Below are 13971 nucleotides of genomic sequence, written 5' to 3' on the forward strand. Positions count from 1 at the left end.
CGCCTGCAGATTCGCTGATTCCGTAGCCTGATTCGCCACAGTGTATGTATATGTATATATTCATTACCTGATGAGCAGAGCCTCCCAGTTCCAGTTCCACTTCCCAGTTCCACTCCACTCTCTTTAGCTACGACTCTCGGCGGATTTTGCCATGTTTATACATGTTCCTGCTTCAGCTGGTTTCTTTGCTCAAGTTTAGCTGTTTTTTGCTGTGTCTGTGTGTCTCTGACAACTTCTACGCTCCAGAGCGAGTAGTCAACAGATTGTACTCATTGCAAATCTGGCTACCAAAGGGTATATAATACAATGCCATCTACAGAAGATCACATCAATGACTATTACATCAACATCAGATATAGATATACATTATGATCAAGTGCCTTCATTTTATGATCAAATGAATCATGTTGTTTACTTAGTTAGTTCCTCAGGTAGGTAGTTCCCCATTTTGGTCATCCAAATGGCAATTAAAGGGTATCTCCAGGCTGGCACTTTGCTGCATCACTCTTACTTGTTTCGACTGTCGCTATGAGTGTTGGCCTGCACAACATTGACTTTCTCCTTAAATACTATTTTCGTTAATATTGTTTTCATCATCATTCGTTGAGCCTGATCCGTTAACATTTATCGCCATCGCCAGCTATCCTCCACGTTTCGTGTATCCTCCTCTCTCTTTCTCTCTCTCTCTCTCTCTCTTGCTCTCTCTCTCCTGCTTTGTTTGTTGCTTCAACAGCTAATTTGCGGCTTTCCTTAATTCATGGCACTTGCTTCCGTGTGTCACTCATGAGCCACCCTCGCTGTTGAGTATTTTTATTTCTTAATTTTCTTATCCTACGCTTTCTTTCATTTTCATGTTTTATGCATTTTCCTTTGTCTTGTAATTTTCCAGTTGGGTGTTTGAGTATGAATGGGCGACTATTGTCTATAGTGAAGCGTAGAGTCAAGGTCAACTATTTCTATGTAGGTATTACTTATACTTATATCCATTCACCCTTTTCTTAGAGATCGAGCTCACATCTTAAGGACAATTGAAATCCTAACTATCTTTTAGATGCCATTACTCCAATTTATAGACATAACTCAGAACTTTACTTTAAGAAACCTTAAAGTGGTAACCTTTATCTATGCAATTTCGAGTTCATGAATTAAAAATAAAAATACAAAACGTTAAATGGCATATCTAACCTTCATAACTGTAAAGTTGCCCCTACTCAGCAGATACCAACTCTCTGTTCCACTCCCAACAGTCATCTGATTAAAGTTTCAACTTCAGTTGGTTTTCTCCCAACTATCGACCAGTCAGAGAGTCAGCATTGAGATGAAGAAAAAGAAGAAGAAAAAAGTTGCGAAAAACGCCACTCGACAACTGCAAAAATGTGGCCGTTGGCTGGACGGACGGACGTAGGAGGCAGGAGCTGTGCGACATCTAGGGGTGCGGTAGTAAGGGGGGTTTCCCTCATCATGTGGAATTTCGTTGTGGGGACTCGGTGGGGCTGGGCTTGTTGGCCATTTCAAAAGTTTGCCAAGCGATTGCCGCCTGTTTGCATGACTTGTGGCTGACAACAAAATCGCTGGAGCAGCTGAGCCGAGCTGAGCTGATGCCAAAGCCAGTGCCAGAGCCAGAGCCAGAGCCAGAGCCGAAGACAAAGTGATTTCTGCAGCATTTTCATTTGTTGCCCCATTGAGGCTGTGCTGTTCCACTTAAATGCGAAATCACCTGGGCAACATAAGGTGTGACTGCAAATGGAATTTACTATTAGTTATATTCGTAGTTTCCAGACTGTTTCCAGACTGATCGATAGATTGTATCTCATACTGATAGATCATGAGGGGAAAGAAGTGAGTTCTTAACTCTTTGGCTAATACTATCCTATCTGCCTTGTTTTTGGCTTCTGGCACTTTCTCATTGAAACCTGTCGCTTCTTTTTTTTTACAGTTAGTTAGTTGCATATCTGATATATGAAAAATGGATCACGATCGAAACTTGAAAAACTCGAAATCTAGCAATCAATAGTAAACTGATTGCAATTTCTCTACTCAGCTATACCCTGGTCATTGGAATTGGAGTTAGCGAAGACTAGAATTTTAGTAACAGGTCTGGAATGCTACGATCTATAGAAACAATAGATATTTCCAGCTGTATGTCGGTCTGTTGACTGATTTAGGCAACGATAACTGCTTGAGATACAAATGTATCTGAAGTATACAAATGTATCTGTCGCAATAGCCGCACTGTATTCGCTAAAAATATTGAAATCATTTGCTGCTTTTGATTAATTGGCGTTGCTAATGCAAATGTTTTTGGCCGCTCGCTTCGTGTACTACAACTGCACTCAAACATATGCATATATAATATGTGTGATGTGTGTGTGCGTGTGTATATGTCTAGTTGTTCGACCATTTGCACATTGTCTATGCGCCAAGCCAGCGTATGGTGAACTATTTAAAATGTATCCAAAGAGATACAAAATACATTACGAATGCGGTTGCCAAGTCTTGGAAATTCCCTTTATTGCATTCTTTCCCACACCAAGCGAACAGACAGCGAGCCATTGATGCAAAAGCTGCATCTCTCTCTCTCTCTCTCGCAGCTAGAGGCGAAGTCAGAGAGATACACTGCAATATCAGAGAGGGCGAGAGAGAGCGAGAGAGAGCGTACGAGTGATACTTTAGGCCTTCTTGCAGGTTGGCTGCTTGGCTGTTGGCTGTTGGCTGTTGTTAAAAAGTATGTATGTGCGACTGCAGAGGGCTTACGTCGCCGTCGTCATTTGCAGTGTCGTAAATTATATTAGAGTGTCCCATTCTGTGCGAGGCTGCCACAAAACCTAGTCAAGCCGGCTCGAGCAACTTTAACATCATAATCATTGCAATGATTATTTTGATTTAGTGACTGCAACCAGAATACACACTTCACATCTATAATTAAATGTTGCTGAAATATTATCAAATTATTCGTTTTCATTTGATGCCTTAGTACATATGCATGTGTGTGTGTGCGTGTGTGTGTGTGTTTGTGTGTTTGTGGTGTGTCTACCAGCATAATGTGGTTCACTCTAAGCTGTAATTAAATGATAATGAGGGAATAGCTGAAGATCAACGCCGAGACTATTGCAACAATGATAATTTACATAAAATACAAAAATGTACTTTTATTATTAATTATTTACTTTGCAATATTTCAAATATATATTTCTCTTCTACAAATAGCAAAAGCCACAAAGCCTGCCTGCATTGCGTTGCTTACAAGCAAAAAAAAAAACTATATATGTATGTATAAATATATATTATATATTTGTATGCATACATGTGTATATGTATATGTATAAGACAATAAAAAAGCACACATGAAACCGGTTCTTTGTAAGCACACATTCGCAAGCGCAAGGTAATGTATAAGTAAATAGACTTATAAAAGCGGCCATCGCCATGTTCGATTCGCCAGCGAACTGCAGCCGGGTATGCGTACCTTATGAACTACTTACGACTGGTGAAGGGTATATGTGTAAGTACCCACACACACACACACATACACACCTGCATACACTGTGCGAATTGGTGTCGATGTGTGCATAAGGAAGGTCGAATGTATGCTAAGGCTTGAAGATGAGAATGGCTTGGTATCTCTTAGTCAGGTAGTGAGGCAAATGTCTGTTTTTGCTCTATAATTGCTTTATTTCATTTTTGTTTCTTCCTTTTTTTATTTATATATATATATATATTTTTTTTTTTTTTTTTTTGCTATTCATTCAAATTGAACCGCCAAACTCAAGGGTCTAAAGTTCAAATGCTATCGCTAAGTTCGATTTCTGGTTGGGTGTGTAGTTATTATTATTATTGATAAAGTCAATGCTCTGTGTCGGCACAATTCCCAAAATTTGGTCACTTTCGGTTTATGACCTCTTGGGGTTATCTGACTTTTGTTATTATTTTTTTTCTCGCTACATAAATTTAATTAGTTGTAAAAGCGAAATGTTTTCTGCGGGAGTTTGGCGAGCAACATATGCATAAACAAACATCTATACAATATGACATAAAATTAAAGTCAAGCCACGAAATCGCTTTCCCATGTGAAAACATATAATAAATTTATCAAGCAAAGTATAAGTTGCGTTCGTGGCATTCTTCAAGACTGTAAATAACAGCATCAAACCCAAACCAAGTGCAACCCGAATACAAATCCGTAGCCACAATCGTGGCTGCAATAGATTTTCTCTTTGTCTCTTTTGAAGCGCGGCCCGCTCTTTGGATCTGCTCTCTTCGCCCACACAAAATGTAGTGCTGCTGCTTTACCGGTTTTGCCTTTACTACGATGACAGCGCGTTCGTTCGTTTGGTTTTTGTTATTGTATTTTTATTTTTGTATTCCGTTGTTGTTGCTGCTGTTGTTGTAGTGTACGTGCGGTCTATCTTTTAGATAAATATGTATCTAACGGTTGATTGCAGTAGTAAATGGCGCTCAGCTGTGCGAACCGGCCATACACTGGTTATGCGGGCGACTCAACAACGACTTTGACTTCGGCTCCGCTTCCAGTTTCGATTCCAGTCGTGTAGAAATATTTCGGACTGGGCGCGTTCCAACACGAGCGCTCCATGCAACATTGCCGCTGCTAGCTGTTAGCTGGCATCGTGTCGTCGGCACGTTTCGTGATTGTTCGAGGGAACAACGCCAGCATTCCGAACAGTCCGACACTAACTTTCAAACTGTACGGTTTGTCAGAGTTTTCAGCAGCGGAGGCAGCGCGTCATGTTCGATGTTTTTACTCTGCCACTGCCACACACAACACAGCAGCTAGCTAGCTAGCTCAACACACAATCAAAGACTTAAGCAACAAGAACAATAACAACAGCAACAGTGACAACAACGGCTATTGAGCAAACTGCAATAAGTGATTGTTGTTGTAAAAGTTTAAGCAATTGAAGTGAGTGCGCGAATATCAAGGAATATCAAAATTTATAACGCATAATGAAATTCGCATCAAAAATTTATATTAATCGAATAAAAACATGTTCGAGAGGGCAAAAAGAAAATTAACCAAGTCAAGTTGTTATTGTTATTAGTTCACATCCTGCTCTTTGTGTATTTGGATAGTAGATATTAACGTATTCGGTATATGTATATACATATATACATATTAAAAAAGTGTATGAACAACAAATGGTCAAACATACAATATATATTTTTTTTTATATATTTATATTATTTTTGTGGTGATTTTGATTTAAAAAAAAAAAAAAAAACGAATCCGCTCTTTTCAATTGTAATATCCGGTGTAGCGGAATTTCGCTGTGTCTGAATCTGATAATATACTCACATACATACATACACATATATAAATGTACAAATGTATTTATGTCAGCGTGTATGTGTATGTGTGCGTGCTGTGTGCTTGCTAGCGTGTGAGAGTGTGTCCGCGTGTGGCTACGTGTGAGTGTGAGTGTGTGATTGTGTGAGTGACAGAGAGGGAGAGAGCGAGCGTGTGCACACATAAACAGGCGAGTGAAATAGAAAATTGAACCCAAGCTGAATAAGAAGAAGAAGGCAATGGAGAAGCATGGAAAGCGTTCGAGACAAATTTGTGTCTTCTTTTGTTTATAGAATTTATCGCGCTGACAACATTGAGGTTATATAAAGATTAATATTTCTCTGCTTTCACAATTTTTGCAGCTTCAAAAAAATCGAGCGATCGAATAATTAATAAAACAAAAAGTGCAATTAATAAGTGCAATAAAACCCGACGACGACAACAAATGTTGTTTGAATATCGCCAATGTGTTCATTGTTCCGTTGTTTAGCTAAGCGATATTAACAATTTATAAATTATAATTAAAACCAAGATCGATAATGCAATAATTATGAAACAAAACAAGTGCAATTAATACAAATTTACAATTATTAAATAAATAAAGTACAATTAGTTAAAAACACAAACTTTGTCACAATTTTGAAACAAAAAACAAAAAATATATAAACAAATTAAAATTTGTAAAATATATTCCATTTGAGGATTATTGCTTGCCTTAAGACTTTCGCCAATTGTAAGTATAGCAAAATTATTTAAGAAATTCAATTTATCGGCGTTAACATTTGTGTTTGCTACTTCTACGAGAGTTACTAAATAAAGATCTTTTAAGAGAAATTTTAGAGAATATTGAAATCTTCGATGAAAGTTACAAAATGGCTATAGTTGCTCGTAGATAACCGCATATAATTAAAACGTGGCATTCGAATTATTAAATAAATTATTAATTAATTTATTTATTATTTGGAGGCAAAATCTTTTTTTTTTTTTTTTTTTTTTTTAAGATCCAAATGTACAGAGAAAATTCCCCCTCTTTAAATTGTCATGTCAACATTATTTTTATTTTTTTTTTATCTACGTTTAGATTTAGATGAGTGTTCCTCAAATTGATTGTTGTTGTAGTTATTGTTCATGTTACCCAGAGAAAAATACATGCAATTTTGTAATTATTGTTTTACGGTCTGGTTGAGATGATTTCTGTAGGCTTTTTATCGTATGTACATACTATATGTGGTGTGTGTAGAAAAGAGTTTCGCGAAGAATTCTAACTTGAATTTGCAGAGAGTGAGAGAGAGAGAGAGAGAGAGGGAGACGTAGGAGAGAGGGAGAGCTCTATACTTAGTAAGGATATTTTTTTGATGTTTGAACTTCTTTGCTTCCACAGATCATATGATTTTAGTAATTTTCTTGCATTTTGAAGTGTCAGTGAACTACAAACCAAATACTTTCAGCACAGTTGCGTGTTTGTTTAGGCTCAAAACCCAAAAAAAAAAAAAAAATAAAATAAAATAAAAAATTGAAAAAAATCACAGCGCAAAAGCGACACGTAAGTAATGGAATGGTATGGATTGTTGGTGGTACGAGAGATGACGCTGACGCTCGAGAGCTCGCGCGGTTATTGACTTTCCTTTCCTTCACTTTCCCTTCCCATCCGAATCTGCTCGCTAGCCACGCCGATCGTCATTGCCTCCATGCTTTGTTTGTTGTTTATGTTGATGTGCCTTGTTTGCGACTCTTCACTTTTGGTTAATTTTCTTTGGAATCATCGGCGGACAGCATGTGTAAAAATTTATTATATGAATCAATTTTCTTTGACGCTGGGAAAAAATTGTGAGAGCTTTTCGCTCAACCAAAATATACCCTATGTTAAAAGTTGCAATATTATCACATCGATTTTAAGATATTTTTGAATGGCCAGTTGTCCAATAGACTATCGCAATCCGTAAACATATCAGTCTAGATTATGTAAGCGGATATATAAAATAAAATTAATACGGGTATGAAAGAACTGAATTTCCAACAGAATAATCCAGGCTCTACATAACGAATCCTGAAACATAATTTGTGATTTAAAGTAGATGTACTGTATCTTTATTATTTTATATTTTATTTTCCCTAGAAGCATTACTCATTCTACAAATTGCAACGTACGTACTTGAACATTTTAAGATTGATTCACCTTGACATGTTGACAGGCTAAAGAATAAACATATGTTTTAACTAGAAGAACAAAAAAGAGGGAGAGAAAGAAAACGAGATAGAGAGAGAGGTAGATAGAGAGAGAGAGAGAGAGAGAGGTAGATAGAGAGAGAAAGAGGTAGATAGAGAGAGAGAGAGGTAGATAGAGAGAGAGATAGATAGCGAGAGGTAGAGAGATGGAGAGACTGGCAATTAATTTGGTTATTGTAATTTGTCTGGATTTTACGAGAGATTAATAGCAACTTACATATATGGCCTAGCCTAAATATATAATTTGTTGTTTTTCTTCTTTTTGTGTGTGATGGAAACACATGTTTTGTTGTCTGCCAGAACGCATCATATTGCTTTGTGTTTTGGCGAGGTCAATGGCCGTAGGGGCAACCATTGCCGGAAATATCAATTTAAATATTTGTGTTATTAACAAATCTATAATGTGATTCGAACTATACACAAATTTTGACAGTTTAATATAATGGTGACGGCGGTACATACCTGCCATTTAGATGTAAGCAATGGAAAGCTTGAAGGCCGGCGAAGAGCTATATAAAAGGTTCTCTGGACATCGTTCTCACGTTGCACGAGATTCTTTCAATAAAGACTGGGAGAAGTGGCAAACGCGCAACCTTAATGTAGCACATCACTTGGCAACCAAGTTGGACAAGCCAATTGATGAGATATCCGATCTGATGTACAATATTACGGTACAGAACTACAGTCAGATTTTGAATCCAATAAGCGGTTTTGCGAACAAATGTGAAGTGCCGTTCGCCAGCGCTGATGCGTGTACGAAACTCCTGACTATCTTTGACTTTGAGGGCAATCTTCGCCATCCATCGGATCCCAAGAGTCTTTTTCAACTTCTACAATTGATGCAGCATATATCGCGGTGGGGCTCCAATTGGGAGAAGAAACAGTCACAGATCGAAAAACAAATGCAGCACGGCACCGAGTCGATAATACCTGAACTTAGATTGCCATTGAGTTGTATGAAAAAAAGCGGCAAAAGCGAGATCATTATCCTGAACAAAAACAGACTCAGCCTCAACAACAACATCAAGGACAACAACAACTATTACATCAACAATGACAACATGAGCACTAAAAAACTATCCAAGAAGAGGAGCCACATTAGCGTTGTCAAAAGCATCGACAAGCATAATAATCTCAAACCGCATTCCAAAAGTATATTCGGTGTTAAAAAGGCTTACAAATCAAGCAAAGTCGAAGTCAATACATCAAAAGCGAAAAAGGGTGCACGATACTCTCTTTTCAATATGCAAGAAATATTATTGATGGATGACAACGGACGGCGACGTGGTCTTGGAACCATAGATCTCGCTATTTTAAAGTCGAAGCAAAAGTATTTTTTGCGTTTATTGCTAGAGAAAAACATGAAAGATAATCCTGATCAACTTCTCAATGCCTTGATTGAAGCAGACTTGGGAGACCCTTTAAAGGAAACAAAACCTGATAACGCTGCCGCAGCAGAAATATCCAACTTCTACTCAGCTGTTGTGTCAAAGCCGGAAAGGTTTGCAAATGTTCACTGGCAGGTGCCAAAACTATATCAGTTTAAAAAGGAGAACATGCCGTTCAGTGATCGTGTGCTCTTGCTGTACCATGAGCCATGGAAAGTAGCCGAATCGATGAGTGGCATCCATTGGAATAGATATTACGACCTGCTGCGGAGCCATGAGATAAGGCACAGAACAGAACATTTAAATTGAATCCAGAGTATATTGTATATAGTATTATAGAATTGCCTACCTGCCTACCTACTGCCCAATGGCAGTAGGCGTGTAAGGGGAGAGTCAAAGTATTCGCTGCCAATGAAACTGATTTTAGTTTCAAAATAAAATTGTTCAAGTACACACGTTTTTAAATTTTTAATTTCAATGCCAATATACTGTTCCCCTTCCTGCAGTCAGCCAGTCAGTCAAATACTACGTTTACTGAACTGTGAGAGGGAAACAGAGTCTGCTAAGAAATGCAAACGGCTGAGTCCAGTTTGGAACTCGGAGGAGCGGCGATGGTGTCTACACAATGGGAGTATGTTAAGAAAGCTGGCCGGCATAGTACGTAAGCCGTTACATCAGGTGTGCAGCTTTATGTTTGAGTTAACAATGAAAAAGTTTGGCGAGATAACTAATCCAAAATGCTCGCGCTGGACTTACTGCCGGGTGCCGCTCGTACGGCCGGATACTTGTGCGCTCTATGATGGCATTTACGATCGTCAGGGAAATCTTCGACCAGTTTTCCATCCGTATATTCTTCATTTAGTTGTTGCAATATTGCGTCACTATTTGAATTTACCTTGCGCAGTGGAAAAGCCACCAAGTAAAAGGCCAGAGTATGAAATGTTTATCAGCAGGAAGGGGACAACGTGCAAGGACTTTTTTAAACCGCGCAGGAAGCGTGGAAAGAGATTCGGGAGGGGCGGAAGAGGCGGTAAAGGTGGCTCTGGTGGTGCTGGTGGTGGTGGTGGTGGTGGTGGTGGTGGAGGAGGAGGTGGCGGTGGTGAGGGTGATGATGACGATGATGATGGTTTTGATGATGCTGATTTGGCAGACTTAAACGACTTTTTGAATAATTCCGCGTTTGACGATGAGTTTGGAGGTGGCAGGTATGGTGACGATGATGGTAAAGGTAGAGCTGGTAAAGATGGCAAAGGTGGGAAAGGTGGTAAGGGACAAGGTGAAGATAGCGATAGTGATGAGGATGATGATGGTGGTGGTGTTGGTGGCGACGATGGCGCTAAAATGAAGAAAAACATCGCTGATATTTCTGACTTGTACTCAAGTATAGTGGAGACAAAACGCATAGTTAAGAAAAAACCAAAACCACCTAAAAGAAGACCTTTCAGAGGAGCCGGACGGCAATACATGGGAGTGATCTTACCAGTGTTAATGCATGAGCCATTTGATGATACAAAACCGTGGACCTGGATCCGTCGCCATCCTATACAAGAACGGGTGCTTGAAGGAACTACATTAGGACGTGCCAAGATACACAAGTATAAGCGTGAAACTCTCGAGGTACAATACATAAAAGCGAAACAAAGGAACTCAGTCCGAAGTTTGTATGGGGTTAAGGATCATCCATCGATCATTTCATATGACTTGTTTGGCAAGGGCGAAAGACCAAAGAAAGCCCCGCCTTTGGTTAAACCTTTTAACTATAAAAAACTGTTGGAGAGGAATGACGTTGCCAATATGTCACGCCGCAATAAGAGTCAAATAAAAGCAGGACAGAAAGCTAAATAATAAAAAGATGACGAGCTCTCGAAATACGCACGGATATTCACGTAGGCAAATTTTGATTTATATTTATAGTGCGAAGCATATAGTGAATGTAATCTTACTGAAACGACGCACTAGTCCGTATTATGCAAAGGTTTAACCCACTATAGTACACCCATCTTGACTAATCAAAAATTTGATTTTAATGCAACTACGACTTTAGAAAATCATAATTGTTCAAATAAAAGTTCAAAACATTATTGAAAAATTGTTTTTATTTAGGGTTTATAACTGGAAATATTTTATGAAAGGACAAAAACGATCCTTTTAAGGATTGAAAACTAAATAAAGCAAAGTTTGACTTTGGTATAAAAATAGAGGTATCTCATCATTGTCAGTTCTAGCATTGGTCTCATAGCGAAAAACTCCGTTCCGTATCTCGGACTTTTCCCCGTTTTCTTATGACAAGAGTCATCGCAACGGTATATTTGGGATATTTCTGAAGAAGATCCCAAATATAAAAATCTTAGAAAAGTGTTGCCGATTTTTGTTAAATTGCAAGCCGATTCAAATTCCAGAGTTAAGCGGAAAACTTAAGATACGAGATATTCAAGAAATATTCTCTGCTATTGGCAGTAGGCGTTTAAAGTAACATGACATTTACCTAATGCCTCGAATTCGGGCTGAGCTTCAGTTGTAAAATTAAATTTTAAAGGTACAGACGAGTATAAATTCAATTTCGATGCCGATATTCTGCTCCCCTTTCTGCGGGCAGCCAGTCAGCGAATTGCTGCGTTTGCTGAACTGTGAAAGGGAGTCGGACACTGCTAAGAATTGTAAGCGGCTCAGTCCACATTGGAACTCGGAGGAGCGGCGATGGAGTCAACGGAATGCGAGCGTATTAAAAAACCTTGCTAGTATAGTACAAAAGCCGCTGCAAGAAGTGAGCAGCTTTATGTTTGAGTTAACTATGAAAAAATTTGGCGAGATAATTAATCCGAAATGCTCTCGCTGGACTCATTGCCGGGTGCCGTTCGTTCGGCCATACACTTGTTTACTCTACGATGGCATTTACGATCGCCGGGGCAATCTTCATCCATCCTTTCATCCATATGTTCATCAGTTAGTGGTTTCGATATTGGATCATTTTTTGAATTTACCCTGCGAGGTAGACAAGCCACCGAGTAAAAGACCAGAGTATGAAATGTTTAGCAGCAGGAAGGGGACAACGTGCAAGGACTTTTTTAAAAGTGGAAAGAATGGCAATGCAGATTTGGCAAACTTTTTGGAGAATCCGACGTTTAGGTTTGGTGATGATTCGCGTAATGATGATGTGAATGGCAGATCGGGTGACGATGGTATTAATGATACAGATGCAGATACAGACAGAGATGGAAATAACAGTAATGAAAATAATGGATATGGTGAGGAAAGGGATAAAAATAAGAATAAAAATACAAATGGCGATGGCAATGGAAATAGAAGAGGAAGTCAAGATGGAAGTGATGATGGAAGTGACGATGGAACTGGGAATAAAAATAGAAAGAAAAACAACGCTGGTGATAATGACGATGGCGGTGTAGGTAAAAACGCTAAAAACAAAGGCGGCAAAGGTCGCGATAATAGGAAAAGCATCGCTGAGATTTCAAATTTGTACTCAAATGTTGTGGAAAATAATCAGCCGTTGATGAAGAAGAAGCCACCACCAAAGAAGAAGCCTTTCAGAGGAGCCGGCCGGAAATACCTGGGCTTGATGCTACCAGTGCTAATACATGAACCATTTGATGATACAAAACCGTGGACTTGGATCCGTCGACATCCCATACAAGAGCGATTGCTCGAAGGAATTAGAGTTGGACGTGCAAATATACATAAGCATAAGCGAGCATCTCTTGAGGCACAGCTCCAACTAGCCAGGATGCAGCAATCGGTGGGAAGTATATATGGGGTTAAAGATCACCCATCGATCATTTCTCTTGATATGTTTGGCAAGGCTGAAGTTCAAAAGAAAGGCACACCATTGCTTCAACCATTTAACTATAAAAGACTTTTTGAGAAGCCTGAAGAATCGCCCACTGTAGCTTTCAAGGCCACCTCAGCAAAAAAACCAGTCCGTGGTAAATAACATAATACTTATGTAAAAATCTCACCAAATAATATCTATAAAACAAATAACTTCACTTGTGTTCTCTTTGTGATTTGTTATAAAAGAATGAGAGGGCAGGGGTTTAGGGATCTTTTATATTTTATATATTCAAAGGTATTTAATACCATCACAGCTCCATTACAGAATTAGGTTAATTATATATGCCAATTAGGATTACGTTGAATTAAAGACAAAGAATATTTTTCACAGCTTTAGAACAGAATGAGTCGGTGGTCCCATAAATTATCATACTTAAACCAAAATTTATTCTCATATGTGTTTCCAAGAACAAAAACAAACCCTGAAATTTTATTGGTTCATTTTACTTAAATGGAATGTATAATCTATAATACCATACCGATTATTTTATATTTAGATCAAATGAAACTCTAGACAAGAGCTCTTTACATACATATATTTGTTGTTTGAGCGACTCGACGATCGAGATGTGGCATAATTATTGCGCATTTAGAAACATATGTGATTAGGTTAATCTGTGTAGAGATTTCCTTTTGTATTTGCTTGAAACTTAAGCAATATTCATGCGGCGACTTGGGGACCTTTTCATTTCGTTAGTTTTATGAGTAATTGTCGAATTTTAGATAAACTTGATAAGCACAATATATGCATATGTATAAATAATTGTATATGTTATAAATTATAAAATGAAAATATTTATTTTAGCTATATCTTAAAACACCCTGTGCCCGCAGCACCCTGTGTACATATTTAACTCAAAGCTTGAACAATTTCTATTGAAATTCCTTTCAAGTCCAGCTTTGTATTTTGCTGCAAAAACTGAGTGAAGTGCCCACTGTTCGAGCCATCTATCGCTCAACTGATTCACACCACAAACAGCTTGAGAGCTCCGAAGGCAGAGACTTCGTATTTGTTTAATGCTCATTTGTTCGGGCCGCGACATTTGCCAAAAAAGACAAAACAGACAGACAGAAAAAAGACGAGAAAACGCGACGATGTTTGCCCGCTTGTCTCGTAGCTATACACTCTTTACATATTTCTTTTCGCAGAGTCTGTTTGCATGTTAGGCCGTATCCACTTAAATCAATAAAAACTATCAAATCTGTTTT

General features: G+C 38.5%; 3 protein-coding genes across 3 annotated transcripts in view; all 3 read left to right on the top strand.

Annotated features, from left to right (window-relative positions):
• LOC6576229 overlaps positions 1-13971 on the top strand; it is a 55365-nt gene that overhangs the window by 15991 nt on the left and 25403 nt on the right.
• LOC116803977 lies at positions 7662-9369 on the top strand. The gene has a single exon (XM_032729367.2). It carries the CDS (start codon positions 8011-8013, stop codon positions 9223-9225), a length of 1215 nt encoding a protein of 404 aa, XP_032585258.1. The 5' UTR covers positions 7662-8010; the 3' UTR covers positions 9226-9369.
• On the top strand, positions 9339-10997 carry LOC6576228. Its single transcript, XM_032729366.2, has one exon. The coding sequence runs from the start codon at positions 9394-9396 to the stop codon at positions 10759-10761; it is 1368 nt and encodes a 455-aa protein (XP_032585257.1). The 5' UTR covers positions 9339-9393; the 3' UTR covers positions 10762-10997.

This window comes from Drosophila mojavensis, unplaced genomic scaffold (genome assembly GCF_018153725.1).
Source record: "Drosophila mojavensis isolate 15081-1352.22 unplaced genomic scaffold, ASM1815372v1 contig_36, whole genome shotgun sequence".
Classification (NCBI taxonomy): domain Eukaryota; kingdom Metazoa; phylum Arthropoda; class Insecta; order Diptera; family Drosophilidae; genus Drosophila; species Drosophila mojavensis.